Below are 23,946 nucleotides of genomic sequence, written 5' to 3'. Positions count from 1 at the left end.
GAAAGAAAGATCATGATATTTTGAAAAGGATATGGATTAATGTATAACCAGAAAAAAAAACCCATCAAAATAATTTTGGGTATTCCTAATGCTGTATTTCTGTGAATGGGACGTTTCCTTAAGTAGAGTGAAATGCAAAAACAGCAGTCACATGTATTCATTATTTAAAAAAAAGATACAATATAAAACCACATTTAGTAAGTAAAATAATTTTTAATAACATTGTTGATACATTTTAAAAAACTATCTTGGTATGTTTTGAAACTTTCAAGTCAGTTCTGATGATATTTCTCTTTCAGCATATTGATTAAATACTTAAAAGCCAGCATGATGGCATGTTCCTGCACATCGCCTGCAGCAACCTGCTTAAACACCACTTGAGGCACGTAAACTCTGAGTTGTAGCACCACATACTCCATATGGTCTTCTTGTTCCTTATTCACCCTGGGTGAGCTGCAAATATGGGAATATGGGATGCATGCACTTCACGTGATGACTTACACTGAAAATTTCCTGAACCTCATTATCCAGAGTAAGTAGCTGTCTTTACAGCTGTATTCCTAATGGTCTACAACTGCCATGTGAGATGTGCTTTTGCTTTTGTATGCATATTCTAAAGCTCTGCTCCTGTCATTAAATGCAAAGTTACATATGTATGAAGACATCAGATATTACTTAAATGCTATGTTTTATTACAAAACTTACATATAAAGTAGAGAACAGAGATTTTATTTTAGGGGTGTTTTGATACATAAGTATGCACAAAGACATGCCACAGTAGATAAATTTGAAGGAATGTATTTAAATTCTGGGTTTCAAATTCACCTCACAAGCCATACATCATTACGTACTGAGACCTAATGAGTTAGCAATTTAAGCCTAACCAAAGCCGGGAAAAAAGACCTGCTGAGAAAATCCTGCCTTCCTACAAAGCCTGGATTTGAAGAAGGATTGGCCAGCCATCACTGCTGTTTCCACAGTGCTGGAGCATTACCCTTCCCATGCAGGGTGAATGCATGCACCCTACAGAGCCACACATCCCTAAGGATAGATATATAATCCTGGGACTGGCCTTCTAAAACCCAGGAAGACATACTGACAATGTTGCTTATTCATTTGTAAGATTTTCTAAAAATTATTTTTAAGTTAGAAACCCCAAAACTATTATAGGGGAACAAGCTTGCAAAAAGGAAATAGCAGCTATTTTACCAAGCTCAAAGAGGAAATGGATTTAGTGAGCTGTGCTTGGTAGTTATCATTATCTAAGAGAAAAAAGGGAATATATGAGCACGTATGATAGCAGAATTTCGCCATAAGAGCTGTGTCTAGATATTGGTGACTCACCTATGACTGCCAAAGCAGTGAGGCATCTACAGCTTGGTTTGAAAATTCATGAACCAGCCCCGGGATTTTCTATGCACTCGGCAAGGTGACCATTACAGTAATAAATCTGGGAGATTTAGACAAAAAATATGTGGAGCAAAGAGAAGAAAAGGTTTTTTTTTCTTCTGTTTTCTTTTAAAATATAATATTGATGATTTGTTGAATCTTCCAAATTACCAAGTAAACACATGTAAGGAAGCTAAATAATGTATAATTAATATTATAGGAGAAGGTGCACCATAGCCTTGCTTCCATTTGCCCAATAAAAAAATGCAATAATATTTGATTGTTCTTTCTTTATACAGTGTAATCTTGTGGGAGTCTAAGGGTATGCATTAAGCATACAAATTCCAAACAGACAATAAAACACAGCATAAAATATGCAACTCCCATAGGCCTTTTCTTAGAATTGCCCAATCTGATTCACTATCAATGAATGTGTATCAGACTTGTATGGCAAAGTAATTTGACTATATTTCTCACTTTCAACCTCTTCTTACAATTTTAATACATTTAGTTATGACCCATTTGCCTTTTAGTATTCATGTCTCTAAGTTCAAAGCAGTCACTGCTAAAATGAGGAATCTTCTCACTTACTCACATCTAAGCTATCAGAAACAGTTTTTCTTGCTACAGTTCATCTTGTTCTAATACTTTTCTTATTGGTGTAAATGCTATTATTATGGGGTTATCATTAACCTGAAACTGGAGCATCAGATAAAACAGGGAGAGGAAAAAAAAATGAAAAAGGAAAAAAAAAAAGTGGATTCCAATGGAATACATAACTCCTGCTTCCTCTTGGTATTTTAGGTGCTGTTATAATCCTACTTTTCTATCTCTACTACGTTCTACCACGTATACTGAAGGCCTACTAGCCCAATCAGAGTTTGTGAGGAGATGGCTGTAAATCAAGGACAGTAAAACAAAGTATCAAAGATGCAATGAGGTGTGTAGAGTAAATGGAACAATCTCCTGGTGAGGTGTGTGTAGGCGCAAACCCAAACCCCATAACAGTATGAAGCAGAAGAGACCTGTTCCTTACAGAAAATGTATCTAATGCAATCCCACCTGAGGAATAAGAAATGGAAATACAGTAATTTTCACAATCATAATAATTGTCATATTATTTGCGTGCATGCATATTTGCTAGCAAGCTGCAGCATGGGATTACAGGCAGTGTACATCTTAGAACACCAACTAAGCCAAGCAGATCCACACAGCTGAAAAGTAATAAGTTCAAAAGATCCAATTAAATGTTTCACCATTTAGACAAAATAAATAGCCTGCAGCTACGCTTACTTACTAATGAAAACTTTAGTAGTGCAGCATCGTTGTATCTGAGCAATTTGCACAGATTATTCACACCGAATGAACATGAGTGCAGCATCATGCCTCGTGTGTTGAGCAGGTTTCAAGGGAGAAACGTGGGACTTTAAATAAACCCAGAGCTTTACGAAGGGGCATTCATTTCAGAGGCACAGTGCTAGAGCAGAGCTATAGAAAATCCAAGAGAAAATCCTGAAGTGCAGTGTCTGATCCTTAGGAATAACACTGCAACAGACTTGCAGGAGAAGAGACTACCAGGCACAGAGTATAGGATAAGAGTAAAAACCCCTTAGAATTCTTCTTTTGCAGCATGGTTGATCTTCTTTATCCGTGGCTTGGCATGCAGCATATTCATAATGTAGTTAAAAGTTATGTAACTTAAGATAGCTTCTGAGTCACTATTAAATGAGTAACTTGAAGAATTACAATATTGAAAACATGTAGCCTTATTCTTCACGTTAATTTTCACAGATCTGAAATACATTTTTAACAGTCACCCACTTTAATTACTATAATAAGGTATTTTAGATGATAGGTATGATTTGTTACTGCAACTTTTGAAACAGAAGCCTTTGTACACTTTCAGTGCTCACACTTCCAGCAGACCTCCAGATCTGTGCAATGCAAATTCAGCTGGATTCGCTATGGGTCTCCTGAGTTCAACACAGCTCTTCTGCTCACAGAAGTGCACATTCAACAGAAAACTATTTTGCCTCTAACAGGAAATTACAATTTAGTAATTTACAGAATTGGCCACTGAGACAAGCAGATTCCATACTGTCCTTTGGTTTCTCTGTGCAACAGGCAGGCTGAGGACAACTTCAGATGGTGCATGCAGTGGGAGCAACCCTAACTCAACTTTAACACGTGTGTTCACCTTGAATAATTAAAAATATTATAGCCTGTATTATTTAGGAGAAATTATTTATAAAAATGTTCACCTATTGCAGTCGGCATATGGAAAAATGATCATATTTTTAACAAGGGAAATGGGAAATCACTATGGGATGCCCTACTTAGATTAAATTAGCAAGATCTTGTTATCAGACCATATAAAAGATACACCATAATAAGACGTGACCTTGCAGAACCTTGGAGCTGATCCGTGATTTTTCCCCCCTATAACCCTTCCTAATTATCTGCAAAGTTACAGACCCTTTTGTGGCAGGTTATTTTTCTGTGAATAGTGAGGGGTTTTGGGCTTTTAAATATTTAATTAGTCTTCTGAAATGAGAATTGTTGCACATGCCAACTGCTTCTATTTCCAAACTGTGTTCATCCCAATTATGTTCAGATTTAGATTGGTCATCCCAAACCTCTCACTCTTGTAATTATTTACTCCTTAAAGATCATTCAGCAGAGAAATATTTTTCACCCTTATGGCTCTTTCTTTCCACAAATGGCTTTTCTGGTCCGTTAATTACCCACTCAGAGGATTAGAGTTTGTAATAATGCAAGAGATCCTGCATGTAAGATGAGTTTTACAGGGTGAAAAAGAATAAATTGTTTTCTGTAAACTTGCCTTGGGGAATATCCCCTTTTTGGGTTATCATTTTCATCAACAGAGGCCATCAGCCCACTGCTGCATATCCACCAACTCCATAGGGCTGCAGAGTGACTCATTTATACAGCTCAACAGAACTCAGAGCAAAATGCTGAGCAAGAGGCAAAAGACAATTTGGTTATTTAAAGAGATTTACAAAAATGCAATCTGCTAGCAAGAAGGTACAGTCCTTTTTCTCATAATTTTTACTGCAGATTTCATGGCCTTAAAGTTACACGTATTTAACTGATAACTAATAATAAAATTACAACTTTTCTCATTTCATCTGCTGATTTTTTCCAGAAGTGCTGTCCCTTGGTAGATCTTTAATCAACTCTGTAACAGTGGTGTCATTTCCTATTAAAATGTGTCTGAGAGTCCTCACTACAAGTACTTTCTTTTCTTCTGAGAGGAATGCCTGTCACAAAAGCACTGTTATTCATTACCCACAGTGATGTCTGGATCTAATTATCATCTGGAAAGCTTGCAGGGCTTCCAGGTACAGGACTTCCCCTGAAAAAGTATGCTGTTTTAACTTGGAAAGCACAATCCCACTTCTTCTTTGCAATCTGAAATTAAGGGATTAAGTTACTGATTTGAACTGTGCACTCTGTGGTTCCTGGAACTTCCAGTTTGGAGCCCAGTGAAGCTTAGGGGACTGCTTCGGTTTGCTTGTTCCCACATCTGCAAAAATTCTGTCTGTTCTGCAGTTGGTTTTTACACAAGCCAAGCAGATTTACCACCGTAAAAAATACATCAGAAAATTCTCTGGCTTCACTTTGTCAGTGCACAGATTATCTTTAATTGTGTCAAAAATATTCATGATCTAATCCTTTTATCAAACTGTCTACCACTGAAGGAGTCTCGTGTGCCTGCACAATTAAAAACTGCATGTTAGCCATACATAATACTGTGTTACATTTGATGCAAATCCTTTACTATTGAAATAAGCACTGGGCTGACAGCAGGAAGTGGCTGATAAGAAAGCAACAAGCCACTGCTGATGGCATTCATGATAAGTGAGCTCTAACTCATACGTGTTCTGTCTACAGTACATTACCCAAAGTGCTCCTGTTTTAAATGTGACTCCAGGAGGTGTTCTTTTGCTGTATCTCTGTCACAAAGACAGCAAAATTATCCAAGAAAGCTAAATACACAAAGTAAATTATGTTTTTCATACCCACCAGTGATGCTGGCACCAGAATAATATACTGAAAGTAATATCACTGCTGCTACATCCTAGATGAGAAAACACCTACAGTTTCATGAGTGCAACAGTACAGTTGAACTCAATGTCTGTAATAAATTCAGTAAACAGGGAAAGATTATGGGTTCAGAACTGTCATGTTATTGCTACACTTACAATTCAGCCTAAAAGAAAGTATTTAACAGACAGAGCACAAACTCTTGAGTTATGGCAAAACAGTTTTACAGTGCCGCAAAAAGGTGCATATTAAATACATTTCCAAATTGCTCCTTCATTATATAGATATATATCACAAGAAGCAAGGTATTTGAGAAGCAATGAACAGTAAGGTTTAATATCACAGATTACTACTAAGAAAGGAATACGTGCCTTTGCACCTACAACAGCAAAATATACATCTTGCCAGATGAAACATTGAACAGGTTGGTGTCACTGAGAAGGAGTAAAATTTCTTCCTCCAAGGTGTTCCAAGTGTATGACTTTGGTCACAGCATCTTGCCCAGTGAAATGATTTTTCTGCCTAATTTCTTCTCTTTTTTTTCTGTTTTGCCTGTGTGCGCGCGTGCATGTGTGTGTGTATAGTACAACAATTTGAAATTCAAAGGTTCCTATAGTTATTGTATTAGTGGGTAAACCTGAAAAACATGGCCTTCAATAGTAAATTTGTAGTAAATTTGCACTGTACTCTAAGTGTATTGTAAATAGGGTTTGACATGGAAAAAAATTCCTTGTGGTAAGAACCTTTCCTTCCCATTGATATGTCTACAGTGGGCTAAAAATATCCTGAATACTGAGTATTCGGTCTATGTAACACTCTTAAGATTGCATTAACTTCATTGCAGTAACTTGTTTTATAGGCTCAGTTCATCATGACCTATAAAATGTTAAGCTGAAGTGCTTTAAATATCTGCTAACACCATGTGCAAGCCTGGGAGTACAAGGCACTGTGCTGTGAAGCGGCAAAGACAGCGCTCTTCTGAGAAAGTAGCACGCACTCTTATGTCACTGATATAAACAGGGTAAGCCTGCTAAATAATGTATGAAACAGACAGAGCCAATCTTTATATAAAACAGGAATTCCAGTTGAATTCTTCTTGTGATTTTATTTTACCAGTATGACAGTAGTTGTTGAGATTGCTTCTTAAAAACCACAGAATCTGAGCATCATACTAGACCAAAGGACACACATGCAAACTCTGTTCATTCACAGTTATTACCCAAAGGAACAAAAAAACCCCAAACTTCTTTCATTTGTGGCAGTAGTATTTTTCCTAATTATTGTTCTGCAATATGGAGAAGATAAAATGGAAAGAGGGAAATTATCTATGTCTTTCAGTAATCATGCCCCATTTATTAAGCAATTAAATTGCAATTTTATTATTAGAGAGGAAAAAAAAAAAGAAATGCTGTAAAATACCACCATTGCTTGTATCTTTGATCCTTAAACTCTTCCATTTCAGCAACCTCATTAATGTCAAAATACTATGAATATGGCCACCCCTTTTTAGAATGTATACTCTGGGCACAGGCAGAATCTATGGGATTCAATAAAGAAGATTTTTCTTGTTGAATACAACTAAAAGCTTAATTGAGCCACAAAGGTCAGAAGGTTCTTTTTATTGTAAGAAGGAGATTATTCTGTGGCAGAAAGAAATTTACAGAATATGAGATCTGCTAATTTCCATACTCCTCTGTAGATAGTTTTTAATTTTTAAACCCACGTTACTCTTCTATTTCTTTCCTCTGAATTAAACATCTTCACTGTAATAATCTTTAAATTCTATTTCCTTTGTGTTACTAATGAAAACTTTTCACTTTTATGGCTACTGCTTACTTTCAACACTAGAGTGTACTCATAATTTACTTACATATATTTAATTCATATTAATCTGTCCTAATTTATGATCTATACTCTGCTCTGCTCATCTTCATGTACCTTTTCCATGCCAGTTCTGTTTACTAAGTGATATTCAACAGATTTCCTATAGTGCAATGAACCTTAACAGGCAGCTTTTAATTGCCTCACATAGGAAACCACATCACTATTAATTCCACAGTAACAGTATAAAATAAAACTATTGCTTCTCAGACTCTAGAGCAATTAGACCTCTCGGCTATTTGGCTAACTCTGCTTCATGATACCCAGTGCAGTTAATTATATTTTTTGATGTTAATAGTCTCTGTCAGTTTCAAGCATAACTCCTCTTTGATGAATATTTAAATTATATTTGAATAAAAAAATAATCTTGGTTACATTTCATATTCAGCAGTCATCACAGCTTAATAAAGGTCTCCTCAGAAAGGGTTGAGATAAATGGCTACATGAACACATGTATAAAGTCCTAAATCAACTTATCAGATAATGTAGTGGTTTTGGCTAAGTATTATAGAGGTTTTATTGGGGTGGGAGGAATTAATAGGCTTCAACTTTTACATTATTATTCTATATGAACTAAATTTGGTGCAGCAATATATAAGTAAATCAGAACTTTTTAATAATGAAGTTCTGACTGCAACTGAACCAGGAACTTATATTGGCTAGACTAGAAATATGAAAACCATGTAAAATTCATGCAAACACATTCAAGAGGACACAAAATTCAACTGAAAGGTGCTGAAGGTTAAGCAATGTTGTCTCAGTTAAGTTCTCAAAAAATTAGCAAATTACTAAGAGATAATTACATCCCCAAAACATATAGTACATGACTAACTGGGCTAAATAGTGAGTAAAGTCAATTTCAGCAAGCAGAAAAAAACCCACAAGAAAATCACAGGCTGAAGCATGTATTTTATATAATACTCAAATACACAAGCAACAGCATATAGTACTTAAAAGTTTATGTATACATATGTATAGTTAGTTACATTTATTTTCACCCCATGAATAGCAAGGGAAGACTGATGAGTGTGTATATATGATCCTGCCAGATAAGAGATACGCTGACTTAAGAAGAATTTGATTGTGGTTTTGCCAATAATAAAGGAAGAAAACTACTTGAATATAAGATATGAAAACACTAAATAGAATATCAAGCTACACCCTAGTAAAATAATGAATCCCATATTTTTTGAAGTAAACTAAATCTAAATTTTAAATGTAATTAGTTGGTATGAACCATCCTTTTGTTGTTTCTTTTGTAGCCTGTCCAATGTCGTGACTGCAGCCACACATCAGTGTGTTATGTGTTTGCACGTGTCTAGTAAAATTTCTTCTGCAGGAAATTAAAATAGAACACACTGCAAAATGATGATCAAGTACCACTGACAGCTATTTCCTCTTGCCTGACTGCTAAGAACCTCGTAATACCAGGATTTGTATTTAATTTACTAAGTAATGCCATGATAGAACAACCCCATTAATAAAACCCCCTATTTTTAATGAGTAAAATTAGACCTACTACTTTCATATTAAGAATTATTGACAGTGAAAATAAATGCCAGAAAAGGTTCTTTTCAGTCACGGGTATTACTGTTTTCTGCTGTAATAATACCAAGGACTGCAGTGTGTTCCAGGAACCTTCTAGGCTCTGTGATTATGCCTTGTTCATTAAAACAGTCTACATGTATTTCTGCTTTTCTCTTTGTATTTGAGTCATAGCTAAGTCTTGTGACTAACACATAGAAAGCAAAACAAACATCGATCTGGCCACAGCTCGGTATTGTGAAAAGCTTAGTTTCACAATAAAGAGCATTTTAAGCTTCTGCTACATCAAAATAGTCACAGGGTTGACTGCTGTACTCAGACATATTTAGATTAATAGAAATCTTCATTTTAAAAGGGTGCTTATGAAAAAGACGTCTAATGTTGATAGTGTTGTATGGTAAATGTTTTGTGAAGCAGTTGTAAGCAAGCTGGAACAGAAAATGCTGGCATGCCAAAGCAAAAGGTTCTTGTTTGTGAGATCAGCATCAGCATGACTAAACTTCCGATGTGTGTGAATTCCAAGAACGTACCCGATCCACAACAGCCTGTGCTACCCTGTCATCAGCACTGGGTTTTCTCTGACACAAAAAGGAAAGACACGCAAAAAGCAGAAAAAGGCAAAGTGTACCTCTTATTCAAAACCACTTTTCACCTGATAGTATCTATAGCAAAGAGAGGCAACCTTCGGCTGCAGAAGGAAAAGCAAGGGAAAAAGCAAGGATAGCAGCAGGGGTCAGCAGAGCCCTTGCCTTAGCCTGGCAGACCCCCGAAGTGCAGTGCACCACTACCTCAATTACAAGCAGCTCCAAATAGCAAAGGATAAAATCCAGCCCGTGAAAAAGGATGTAAGTCATTCCAAGAAATGCCAATCTGAAGTGTGCTGCAGTTTAAACACTAAATCAACACTGGGCCCTGTCTGAAGGAACTGTTTTTGAAAGAGGCCCTGAAATGCCACTCTTTGGAAGTCTTGCATAGGCTGGAATTCAGGTCTGCAGTGACCCATAGCAAGTTCTGCATTCTACCAGCAAAGCACCCTGTGCAGAGTTTCTTTTTGACTACACCTTTTTGCTACAATCAGTGAGATTCATTGGTTAGAGATTTTACCCAGTGTCCACCCAAGCCTGGAGTCCAGTGGAAGATTTGCTTTATCCACTCACATTACGGAACAGACCAAACTTGTTTTCATTTGAAAGGACATTAATATGGTGTGACAGTGCTTTCTCTGCAGACCTGACAAGCAGGAACAGGAAAGAGGGCTTGAGAGATGAGTCTCCTTTGGAATGGAACTCATTTTGTTTTCTTTCAAAAATGTCTTACTCATTTATATATAGGATTTTTCCGATATATGACCTATTTCTGGGACATGTGAATAGATGGAAGAGAAAGAGCACATCTCCAGTCTTCCGATCTCCCATGGGATGGATTAAGAAAAGTAAGTCTCGGGAGAAGGAATGGATATCCTGCTTCCTTCAGCTTTCCCCTGGTCACTCAGCAGGGCAGGGACATGTCGCTCACATTCTGAAAGCCCTCTGCTGAAGCGCAGCTGTCTCGCACAGAGATGATGGACGTAACAGGTTAAGAGCACTGCCATGTGAGAAAGGTTCATGGTAACAAAAACCCCGGCGTGAACTCGGCACTGGTGTCATGATGGACACGGTAATTGAAGGTACATGTGTTGCTTGTGCTATAGATAGGACAGGATAGATGCAGCAGAAAAAACAAACACTGCTGAAGAGGATTTATTGCTCTTATAATCCTTTTGCTTTTCTGCAGCAATGTTTTAAAAGGGAGGAGTATCTAAAAAAATTACAGTTGCCTAAGTTCATCTATTATACCTGACATAGTTTTATGTTTAATCTTACCTACAGAAAATGAGGTTTGCCTTGTTTGTGCATATTTAGAAAGCAAAATTATACTGATTAAATATGCTAAGCAAAGATGTAAAGTTCACAAAAGCCACAGTTATAGTATAAATTGTAAGTAAAAATAGCATTTAAAGGCTATTTCAGTGCAGAACTGATGTAACTGCCTTTCTGTTGCAGATCAAAAATCAGATCCAAAATAAACTGAATATCACAAGACTACTTTATTTTAAGGTAGATGTTTACATGGTTGCAAAAGAAGTTTAAACATTTTGAATTTTCTTCTTTTTAATGTTTACAACAATACTCTCGGTATCAGATCAGAGAACTTACAGTTCCTATTTAAAAATTCAAGGTATTTTAGCATGTATTACAAGGGAAACTGTTTTCCTCCTGATTTTAACATTAATTTGGCTGTCAAAAGTGAATGTTTGAATTTTGCATCTATGTGAATGATTCCACAGATTCTGAGTGAATATGTTTCATGTTCTTTAAATACAAAATACTAATTTTCTACTAGCCCCAACAACAGTTATAACTACAATTTCTTGTAGTTAGAACTACTGAAAATAAGGTGTACAGATTGGAGCAGATGTTATTTTTTAAATGTGGGGTTTATCAAGATTTAAAATTATACTATTCCAAATTATTATCTGCCACACCATTCAAGCATATATTTAAATACACAGTCAGTTAAAAAAAAATCTAATTGGACTGTCCTGGAATCACAAAGATCATTACCCGATCATGACAACAAATAAACCTGAACGTCTAAACAAAAAATTTAGGACTAGGAAAAATGTTTCCTAGAAAACGACCCCTAAATGTAATTCAAAAAGAATGGTCCCAGCATGCAAGAATCCATCTTAGCATCTTATTATTCCACTACAGAATTACATAAATAAGAGACCTTTGATTTGAGATATTTTTAAAGTACATATTTAGAAATATCTATTAAATACCTGTTATTCTTTTAAGCTAATAAAACAGACCCCCAAACTCTACGTGGTACATAGGTAATGCTTAGTGCTTGTCCTAACAAAAACCTCTGGTTCCAGACCATAGGAGATACTGGAGACAGAAAATGTTCATAAACACCCAGGCAATTTGAACTGAACTCACAGGATCCACCTGCAATCCGCTTGCCACAGAAATGGATATTACGAGGTCATAAGTAAATTTTATGCTGTTAATTTTCAAATCTCTGCCATGCCTATAAAAAGCAGTATTAGCCTTATCAACTTCAAAGTTTCACGACAGTTTCTGCTACAGCCACACAAATGCACTTTATGAGCAAGCAACTAGAGCAATTTCCTCAGGCTGCTTTGCATCTTCTGCTTCCCTGTTCATTTAATTTATTTTTAAATGAAAAGGAAACAGAGGAGATTTGTCCCTGCTAAAGGACAGCAGAGCACAGAGGAGTTTGACTATTTTAAGAACTAAAACATGACTGAAATGTGGGTCCTCTGCCACTCACGCTACTTGCTCACCAAATATTCCAGAAATTAGCTTATTTCTGTACTGAACTGCAGCATGTGGTGGAATCTCTCAAACTTGATGGTATGCAAACGCTGGGGTTAATTATCAGAGAAGTGTGAAAGTGGAGAAGGATTTTCTAAAGGTCTAGTCTCTTTCTTCAAAGCTTTAATTTCAACCATGCCAGTCTGAAGTTTACATAGAATCTAAATACATCTGAAAGACTTTATTCTGGAATAATTGGGATGTAATTTCAATCAGGGACTAAAAATTTAATAAGTACTTTACAAAGGTAAAAGCAAAGCAATGAAGTCATTAGTGTTCTAGTCAGGCTTCCTAGGAACGCATTAAGTTAAAAATCTTTTGAGAACTGCTGGAAAGAAAGAATAGGGTGAGGTAGAAAAGATTAAGTAGCAGCTCATTCTGAGAAAGAGGGGCTGATGCATCAGTGGATACTGCCAAGGTCTATGCGCTACTATCTCAAATTCTCTGGAAGGGGAGCAGGGCACGTGATTGCATGGCTTTGTGTTAAACTGGAAACCTCATCTTATTTTTCAATCTTCAGATTTCACAGTATTGATCTCATTAAGCTAGTGTTTTCACCTTGTAATTGCAGCAAATGTAGTCGCTGTGCAAAAGCTGTGGATTAATGTTGCAAATGAATAATGAGTACTTAACAATTGCTGCGGAACTACATTTAACTGTACCTCTAAACTGAATTGAGTGGCCAAATGCTGTGGTAACACGGTTGACTGAAGTGATAAAAACAGGTCCTTAAAAGTAAACACTGCAAGATTTTAAGTAGAAATTGAGAAATTATTGGTGCTTTTTTCTAAACGTAGAGAAGAAAAGATTTCATTGTCACTGAAAGTTCTAACCAATTAAATAAAAAGGAAAACCAATGAACCCAATAGTCCTTCAATTTAGATTTTTCTATGCAACTGCTGCCATCAAAATACAGCTGATGTGATACTTTTATATATAAGATCAAGGACATGTGCTGAGTACCAAACAACAATTTGCCTGAGACAACAAAAAATTACAAACACCGATGCAGTTATAAATAAATGAGATATAATAACTTTTAATATTTCATAAGAAATTTGCAACATTCTTCTATGCTTGCACTATAGCACAAATTGAGCAATTTTGGAAAGATTAAGCAAGACAAGAAACATCTTTTCTACTTAATGACAGGATCTAAGAAAGAAAGCAAACTTTCAAATTGCTATAAATGTCAGACAAAAATAGAAAGCAAAGTGTCAAATGATCTTTGCCATTTGTTCAGACAAAAAAAAAAAAAAAAAAAAAAAAAAAAAAAAAAAAAAAAAAAAAAAGAGAACCAAAATGAAAAACTCTTTGAGCACAGATAATCTGAACCAATGTCCTACATGTGATCACAACTTTATATTAATGTTGAACAAAGCATAGGAGTAGAAGATGGGGGAAGTTCAAATGTACACTTTGCTATCATAAATTTACAGCTGATTAACTGAAAGATTGAAATTTCAAATTTTCAGTAACAGTCTGATGTCACTTCAAGCAAGATTGTGCCTCTATATTTGCCTCTGACTACCCTAATCTGTATATTTGCAGTGAACATAAGGAAGACTTTGATCAAAACACAACATGCATTTTACACAACAAGGAAGTCTACAGAGCGGCACTACATTTACAAAAGCAATTGAAGGTGGTTTCAAAGGGAGTTGACAGATTAGAGGATGATGACACTGCTGCTGCAGTCTCAATGGAAATCTGGCTTGATCTAATTAACAACTACGAACTAGAACCACAATAAGATAATTCAAACATGATTTTAAAAAGTTATATTACCTTTTTAATAATGTAGCGACAGAGCCTTTCCCTTATTGATCACAAAACACGCCACAGGTTCAACACAGAACAATAAATAAAACACCTAATACCCTCAATTTACTGCCACCATTTGAAATTGAAGTCTGAGATCCAGCCCAAATATTTGACTACAGAAGTAGAAAACATCTGCATATTCACATAAAAATGAAAAAAAATTTAAGATTCTCACTCATGACAAAGCAAGTGAATTGGTAAATCAAAAAAGAAAAACTATTTTTAAGAGGTGACTACATTACTAAGTGTTACCATGTTTGAACAGGACAGAGGAAATGGAGCACAGAAGGCAGGATGACTTGCATATTTCATTTGACACATCTGCGTACATGCACCAGAAACCTTCCACGTTATTCCATCCCCTTTTTGTCCAGATTCCTCATCCCAGGAAAAAAGACACCGGGAGGAGAACTTCCAACCAACCCCAAACTCATTTAGGCTTTTAGTTTAAGCCAGTAGCAATGCCAGTGACTGATTGGTGCTGACATTTCCACAACTGTCAGTAGTAGGTGACTGCTGCCTGTACATGGCCTTTAGCACAGGACTTTCAGTGAATCTGAGCAATCAGGCACCTCTTGTAATAAAAATACTTTTATTGGCAGTTGGGAACATGATTTAGAGATGGAATTGGCAGCAGTTGGATTGGTTGGATTCAATGATCTTAAAAAGTATTTTTCAACCTAAATGATTTCATGATTCTTGGTTGCTTCTTCTGTCTTCCCTGAATGTCAAGAGCTGTCACTAACTTGTGCTTATATGCACATGTATGCTTGTACACACATGTATAATGACATATAATCATCCTGGCGTGTAATCATTCTGACATTTTCCATTGGAGGGAACTACTATTAAGAACTATGGCAGGGATTTACTGCATTTACTGAAAAATACAGCAGCCATTTGGAAACATTCTCAGGGCTGTTTGACCCCTAGAAAGACAAGGAGATGGGGAATCTCCAGATAACTGAATTGTTTCATTCTCCTTGAAGTTATCTTTCTGCTTTTTAATGTTTGTTTACAGAATTAAAAAAATCCCCAACCTCTAATTGCAACTGGTAGTTTTAATTTCATTAGATAGAAACAATACTGCCTGAATAGCAAAGGGGCAATTACAACTCAATATTTCTTACAGTAATACCCCCCTCTGTATTAATGCAGGCATTTCTCCTCTTTATGTATATTTTTACCTTTGTGTCATAATTTTGTAGGCATCTGGAAGGAAGCATTCCGTGTTCTCCATTTGGAAAGGGTCAGCATCACAGATCTTGTCGTCTGTCCGTCCATAGTTGGCACTTTCTATCATGATCACATCGCTGCCCGGACACCGCAGGTCGATGGAGTAGCCTTCGCAGGAGAGCTCCCTCCTCACCAAACCAAATGGTAGTGCTGCTCGGCTGAAACCTGGACAAAACCACAAGGACAAAATAGGGTTGAGCCTAAAGGATATATTGAATTGGACTGTTCTTTTTCAGCCACATAGGCACTAACTCTCGTGTGCTAAAGGAAGTGCACCTTTAGACAGTTTGACCTGGTACCATGTTATGTGAGGCCTCTTTCATGGAACTGCACCATGGCTGCTGTGTCCTTAATCTGGGAAAAGAGGAAATTCCTTTTCAATGCTTCTAATCCTGGGCAGGGCAGACAGTGGTGCCTGTCTGCATAGCTACAGTGCATGTTCCAGTTTCCACCTCTTTTCTCTCTGCTTCTGTCTCCACTCCTTGGGCACAGTCAGACAGGCTGTGTCTGGAAGTGGGAAGCATCAGAGCAGGCAGGATTTGCAGAAGTGATTTTTAAAAAGAAAACAATAAAACCACAAAAAAGCCCAAAGATATAGTTCCAACTTCCAACTTCATTAGTCTTTTTTACTTTGTGTCTCCCTTTCTCCAGGAAGAGCCAGTTACTTTTGCTTAGCTATTTTGTGACCTCAGCATGGACATGATCCAATATACATGCTGACACTTCACCTAATTGAACTCCAGTGCTCCTTACTGTGTCTTTTACATAAATTTAACTACATATAGGTAGGATTTTGAAACAAATACAGAAATTATCACTACCACAAATCGCAGATGTGTACTGCATAAAATCTCCCCATCTCTCACAAAAGTGATACGTTTCACAGAACTTTAATTTTTAACAGTTTTTCTGCTTAATAGAATTCTAAAAATAAGTAACTTCTCCAATTAAGCAGTATAAAATCCTTAGAAACAAAACAAGGTTCAGCTATTCATCCCGATGTTTAGTCTTCTAGAGACATTTCTTAATGCAAAAGAATATATTACATCAGAATAAAACTCTGCGTACTACAGTTTCTTGCACACAGTTACTGATGGATTATTATTAAACAAAACTTCTGTTTCTTACAAAATTGTGTGACTTGTGGAAGACAAGCTGGGTAATACAGTAGTGTTAAAAACCTATTTCTTTAAAATAGTAAATCCTAAATTTTCAGGAGAAATTCCTATTTTTAAAAAATATCTTCATAATACAGTAACATAAGGCCATTAATCTTTCTTTGCAAGCTATTGGAGACCAGTTGTGACAGCAAAGAGAAATAGTTGCTAAGTATGGAAAGTCGGAGCTCAGTGGTTTTTTGAATGTGAAGAAAATAAACTTTTCTTTAAAAGTATGATGCATTGGAAGAAGCAAGGAAGCAAGTACCTAGAAAAACCAAGAACAACTTGAGATAACCCCTTGATAGTAAATTTTCCCATGAACCAGAGGCCATCACTTTTTCTATTGAATTGTGTAAATTAAAACTCCTAGTATATGCAGATGATTATCTGTTAAGACGGCAAAAGGTTTTTATAATGATCACGCAGGCATAAGGATGTGGCTCCCTGGCAGCCAGAGCCCATCTTCTCATCCACCCCACCTCTGCCTGCACATCCCTGCCTTCCCCTTGCACCAGCTTTTGTACAACCTGTGTAATGAACTTAGGCCAGGGGCTGGTCTGACCCTCACCTCCCTGAGGAGGTCCCAGAGGACCAGGTCTTTGGCTGGGCATGGACTTGCCCAGCCACAAGGAGAACAGCTGGCCAGAGCCCAGTGACAGGTCTGCCTTTATACTTTGTGTATCCATATCCTACAAGAAACCAGTACTGTTACACGGCCACTATGTTTCAGTATTTGTTAATAAGGGAAGGAGCCATAGTGCTGTGGAAAGCATCAAGCTCCATCTCAGATTCACTGCTGGCCCTCAGTTTAGCTGCATATACCATGAGCAATAACAAACACTATTATTACAGGCTTGCTGAGGTGTCATGGGCTGAAAGCTGGAAAGAGCTAAACCACAAATCCGTCACATTAATAGCCTACATGTTCCTCCCATGCAGCAAATTAATGCAATGAAGACAGAAGTCACTCACAGCTCAGTGAGGGCGTGAAACGGGCACAGGGAGGGCTACATGCAGAGTCCTCACCACACGTGAATGCAGCAACTCCTTTGATTAATTACCATCACAACAGCCATGGTGGGACAAATATAATGCTGCTAGTCACTGCCATTCCTACATCCTACGACTCCTGTCAAATCTAATGCCATCCGCAGGAAGCTCATCCCTCCAGCTGGCAGCAATGGTGTCTGTATCTCCTGCACTCCACAGGGATTCCGTGGCCTGCAGCACCACCATGGCCTGGCTGGGGGAGTCCAACCCTCCCAAACTTTTTGAATTTCCATCAGCAAGAAAGAGAACAGCACATACAACTGTCCAAAGAGGTGTTTGCACCAGGACAGGAGGGAAGGGGCATGAAGTACAGTGTCACTGGCTTCATGTGCAGCAGCAGCTCAGGATAGTTATGGGGCCAGGGCTGACAAACCCACACACAGCTCCCTGTGACCAGCACTGACCCTTACTGTGGATCCTGCAGCACAGGCTCCACTTCTGCTAGAAAATACTCTGAATTCAAACACAAGACCTCTGCAGTTTTGCTACAGAGAAATCAGCAGCCTGAAAATCTTACTTCATCATCTATGGCAACTGCTATAATGACTACGAATGTGTTTTATCCTGCAGTTTTTCCCCCTGCAGGCATCGCAAGAAGTTCTGTATATTAGGACAAACATTAAAAATATTAGAGCAAGGTTAGATCACTTTTCAGGCAACAGAGGACACACCTGAGATTGCAATGTAGGTGTTACATTGCAAAAGCAGCAAGCAATAAAGCAAAACAATGCAGTGTGCGTTAGGTGGAAATGCTGCTCTAAGGAATCTCTGTGGTGCAGAAAGAATTTTAACTAAATAAAATAAAATAAATTCAAAGTCCACTAGCAGAGCTGCTATGATCTTTATGCTGAAGCTTTATTTGTAATTTTTTCCTATCACCAAAGAAAAAATAAGTGTATCAACAAGCAAAGTGTAATTCAATCCATCTTGCAATCCTGACAATCGAAGAAAGAACTTGTGGGAGGCCCTGTAAGCAGAAAATCAATATTGCAGCTTTGTGCCGTGCAAATGTGAATACTGCCAAATAGCAGTGCTTAGGGTAAAATGAACTGTTTTGCTCCATTTTCTCCTCTCTGAACAAATGATTTTGAAAGGACAGCTTTTTTTTTTTTTTTTTTTTGGAGCTATAAAACGTCAAGCAATAACTCCCTGTGCTTTAGGCAAGTGATTGGAATAAATGCCTCTCAGCAACAGGTGCAATGACTTAGGACTGAAATTCATTTACATTCAGGAGATAATTCCCGATAAACAGATGCACTGCCACGGGATGGAAGTGTGAACAACCGGCATCTGAATTCTTCAGCATCATTCCAGAGTTTTTTAGACTTAAGTAAGTATGTGGCTCTGTCAATAATTACTATTGTCATCAGAAACTTTGTATCTCCAATGCAATTCCACATGAGTATTCTCAATTCCGTATTTTCTTAACCAACCTGTATTAAACCTGCTGCTTGTCTCACCATACCTCGAACAAACCTATTTTGTTTGGCTGTCCTCTGGCAGCTGAAATCAACATTCCTCCTCTTCTTGCTAATTGCTTCAAGGCAAACTGTGCCCTGGATGACACCACTCCTGCTGTCTGCCGCCCAAAATGCTCCCCAATTGCAAGGACCTTTCTGGTGCCTGGGCTGGGACTCACAGCACAACCTAAACATTAACTCAAATAAGCGTCTATTACCTAATGCAACATATGCTGTCTCTGATTCACTCATGCTTCGGTATATTAATCAGTGTTGTATGCCAATTTTTAATTTATTTTTTTTTTTAATGGAAGAAGATTAACACCTAAGGAGAAAAAAAACCCAAAAAACAAACACTGTTTCTGTCCTGCTAACCATTCTGATTATAGAAAAGCTTCCTGGCAAACATATGTTCCCTGCACATTTTATCTGCTCACAAATTATTGGAGTGCAGGCTCTTTATTGAAAGAAGCAAATAAACTGCTTTTGTGAAATCACATTTCTAAGGAAAAAAGGTAGAGGGGATGTTTAGTGGCAATATACATTTTTTAACGCTTTATTGATCAACCCATATAGAAAGACAAACTGAAAGGAAAAATCACAATCAAAATCTCTCCTCTGATACTTTATTCTGTGAAATGAAAAGTCCAAGTCCTATGAAAGAACTGTAACTCAGAGTCATGTTTCGGAAATGTAGTAAATTCAAATTTGGCTAAAAAGATTTTAATTTAAGTTTGCAAAGCCTTATTTACCATTCCACTGCCTTGGTTCCTTCAGAGAAAGTATTTGTTTTTACAAAGACAACCTAAATTTGTCAAAGTGCAAAGAAAACTTAGTAATTCACAGCATCCTGCCCACTAGCATACCATCTTTTTGAGCTGTCAATAATAAGAGACTGTGCTAAGTTTGGTAGATAAAAGCGAAAAGGCATCACCACATTTGAATGTTCACCGAATACAGAGGAAAAACAGTGGAATGTAAACAGGCTAACATCAGTACTCGACATCAGAAGCAAGGAACCTTTGATTAAAACTTAAAGCATAGGGAAAGTCAACATGGAAGTATAAAATTATTTCAAAGAATGAAGATACTGGAAGAACTGAGAATCCAAAACAAATCTCTGCAGAAATAAATATATATGTCTCTGTGGGCAAGGAAATATTGCTTCTTGTGTTATTTGGCTGTAACAGAAAGGTCTTTTGAAAAGAGCACATCTTTTCAAGCAGAATGTTTACAGTTGTCTCTTTCACAATCTCTTTTATTTTACCATATCATGCAACATGGTGATTTAAGTTCTACACAAGATGAAGTGATGTGTCCTGGGCAGCATTTCAATAATATATGTTTAACAAATGCAAAGCCCAATGAAAACTGTGCTGAGAATCCTCTCCCTCTCCACTGAAGTGCATACACGCACACATGGGAGGGTGCAAGAAGACAGCTGAACACACTTTGCCATCTGAAAATCATGCAAATGCTCAACATGGGCGCCTCAAAGCTTTTGTAATTCCTCAGACAAGTCTCAGCATCCTGCAGTTTCTAAAGAATCCCATGAACTCTGTCAAGGGAGACTCTTCTCCCTGTCTCCCAGCACTGTATATATTTCACACAGACAAGCATGTTATTTTGTTAAACAGCTTTTAAATTATCCAGTCCTGGTCAACAAAACGCTACCAACTACTACAAAAGACAGAGGCAATTTAAATGACAACTGTGCTTTCTCATTCTATCTTTGAAGGAAAAAGTTATTCTGGCAAGCATGTCTATTAAAAGATTACATTGGCACAGTAAGAGCTTCTGACAGTGCACAGAGGTCTGGAGTTCACAGCACTCAGCTCCTCTTTCAGGGAAACCCAGCAGCCGTGCACAGCCAGCCTGTGCTGCAGCCCAGCACACAAAACCCCACTGTTCAATCAGGGTCAAATTAGGCAGGAAGTGATCATTTCAGAAATATCCTCCTACAGCTGGATTCTCTACTATTTTATGTACATAGTCTTTCTTGTCAATTAAGATGCTGAATGGAGCAGACATTGGGAGAACAGAGATTTTTTAGTAAAGGAAAGCTATTTTCCAGTAAGAGACATCTCCCTCATTTTTTTTCAATGGATTCATAAAAATGGGATTATCTCAAAACAAGGTACATGAAAGTACCTTTAACAAAGAGGCACAGAGTCCTAAGAAACAGACCTGACCACTTAAATTACACTGAAGCCAGACAACTTCTTCACTGAATAAATGAGCTGTGAGGGGAGATTCTTAACACTGCTTACTAGAATACTGTTCTCAGACATTTCATATTTCAATTACATAACTCAACTCTGGAAGTCTGTCCCTTACAAAATGGAAATATGAATTCCTATCAATAAAAGCTTTTAGAAATATCAAGTAACTAGTGAAGGCTTTTTATAGTAATTTTTTACATTTTATTTGAACATGATTTAGCCTTTTAAAAATTATAATTTTAAAAATCTTTGACAAGTTTTAATGTTTTTCAAGACTCAGTGTGAGCAGCAAAATTAAAACTGCATGTAATTTTCTGTAATTACATACTTAATATTCAGTATACATAAACATAAAGTACCTATGTCTGCTTAATGAAATTCAGGAGAGAAGCCAGAGTTACACCCTCTGACTCACACCAGGATGGGTCCTGCCTTCCAGGTTCACTGAAACTTATTACAATTTTCCTTCTATGTTTTCAGTCTCCATGCAATTCTCAAATATAACCCTGTGAGGCTCTCTTCAGCCAAAAAAAAGAGTCAGGGCTTACCTGCTTTCTGCACCTTGTTAAAATGATTCAGCAAAACCTAAAGTGAGCAGCAGCATCTCAGCCTTTTAATCTAGCAGCGTCGATCCTTCCTGTATACTGCTGGCAAGGACCTCATTTAAATTCTCCTAAACAGCTCTCACCCCTCATTCAGAAGGGCAAGAACGTGTCTCTCTGAGTCAGCAGAATTAAAGGGGTTTTTTCATTATTATTATGTTTTTGTTAGGGTTTGGGTGTGTGTGGGAAGTGTGTGTGTGTACTTTAATAGCAGGAGAGAACAGAGGACAGGGATGAGTGATATACTGACAGACCTGTAGACCACAGTCCTTCAGTCACCTGGAACAAGAGCAGCCAGACAGAGCCACGCACACATCCCCACATTAGCCCAATACGTCTCGACCCTATTTTGGAGGAATTGCCACTAGGGGCAAAGAGACAGTTTGGTCTTCATGCCCATTTAATCCTTCACCTGCCTGCTGAGGCTGCCATTAGAGCGCTAATTAATGCTAAACTGTGAAAATGGGCTTCTGCACTTTGAATCCAGCCACACTGAAACTGGAGAGAAACCACTAATTCCTTTAATGAAAGTCACCAAACCAGAGCCTGGTTCCTGGCAGCATTTTAGCAATGCCTACATATGGCAGATGGAAACCATGTGATCCAAACATGAAAGTCTAAATATCTAATAGAAAAATACGTGTTCTTCCGTTCTCACTTAGCACCACATTTTATTCTTATATGCATGCACCTTTCACAGCCTGTTCAGTGGAGCTGTATGCATGAGAGCAAAACTTTGCCCTCTTGATCTAAAATTAGCCCAGTTTAAAACAGTATTCATCTGCCAATGATATTTCTTTTCTTTTGCCAGCCAGATGTCTGTTCTCAGGCTGCAAGAATCTCCTTCCTTTTTTCCTTCACATCATACACACTTGATCCTCTGCCAGCTCACAAAAAGCACTCTACCCTTTTCTTTCTTGCCATTAAATACATTGCATCTTCAAAATTTCTCAAGGCAAGTCCCATGGTCTTTGTAAACGCCCTCCTGAAGGTTATCTCCAGTTTGCCTACTGTGAACTCTCTTAGCACAGCACCTGTCAGGAAGGAGAAGCTTTTGAATCAGAAACAACCTCTTTAAAAGGGAGGTAAGACACACAAAGGCTGATGTGTCAGAAATGTTGTGTCAACAGGATTTCCCGTTAAATTATTTCCTCTGTACAGGATACTGGTAGGAAAATAAAAATAAATATTCTTTTATTTTCTATAAAAGTGTACCTTGACAACAACTTATATTTACAGCTATCGCAACCATTTTTTGATTGGAAACCATGTGTTAAGGCGGGGGAGAGGAAGAGGAAGAAAGGGGAATTTCCATCATCAGTATTCAGAGTGGCCAGCTGACAAAAGAACTATTTTCTTCCCATCGTTAAGAAACATAAAGCCTTAGGTTTTACATCAGAGGCTGATAGAAGCCATGCAGAGATGTATCATTTCCTTGGGAATAGGTGCATTGGTGAAAGCCAAACCATCCCATCAGGTGACATGCTGGGTGCTAATAATAAACCCTTATAGTGTCCTGTGTACATTGTCTTCCTAGTAGGCTATACCCTGACACATGCAAGAAAGTAAAACATTTAATCTCACTAAGATACCTTATAATTCTGGCTCATTTTAAATATTATTCTATAATTGCCAGAGTTTAAAATACCAAATACAGCCCTAGTGCTAAAAAAATCATAGATTTAATTACTGTACAATTGCTACCACATGGCAATATTTGAGATCACAACTGCAAACTTAAAAACGGGGCATCTTCTTGTTTACAAACAGAATTATATATACATTAGAAATGGAATCAAGAAACAATATAAGAGTTCATATACTCTCTTTTGTTTCAGTAAAATGATGGGGTGGAGTCAATCGTCACAGTATAATTTATAGTGGAAAAGTTATGTGGTTAATTTTAATGATGGCAAGCTGCTTAAAGCCTGCTTATGAGCATGCAAATAGTACAGCAATCCCCTTCTCATAAGTATAGCTTCAGAAACATTTCAGAGAACACAGGCATAGAAAATAGAGCCCTTGGAAACATAAAGGCAGGGATCCTGCAGATGAAACCAAAATATACAGTCATACCTTTTGAAAACAAGAAGAGCCATGTGATGAATGGACTTGAAGGTAAATGT

General features: G+C 37.4%; 1 protein-coding gene across 6 annotated transcripts in view; it reads right to left on the bottom strand.

The window, feature by feature from the left end:
- The window catches only part of ADGRL2 (adhesion G protein-coupled receptor L2), a 311,558-nt gene that overhangs the window by 55,212 nt on the left and 232,400 nt on the right, over window positions 1–23,946 (bottom strand). For all 6 annotated transcript variants that reach the window (XM_083867780.1, XM_083867781.1, XM_083867782.1 and 3 more), the window contains exon 4: window positions 15,278–15,491. In XM_083867780.1, coding sequence (XP_083723906.1) covers window positions 15,278–15,491 — 214 coding nt within the window. The remainder of the gene's footprint in view (window positions 1–15,277; window positions 15,492–23,946) is intronic.

This window comes from Zosterops lateralis, assembly GCF_965231275.1.
Source record: "Zosterops lateralis genome assembly, chromosome: 9".
NCBI lineage: Eukaryota > Metazoa > Chordata > Aves > Passeriformes > Zosteropidae > Zosterops > Zosterops lateralis.
Note: the sequence above shows the minus strand (reverse complement) of the source record. Positions and strands in the feature narration are given on the sequence as shown.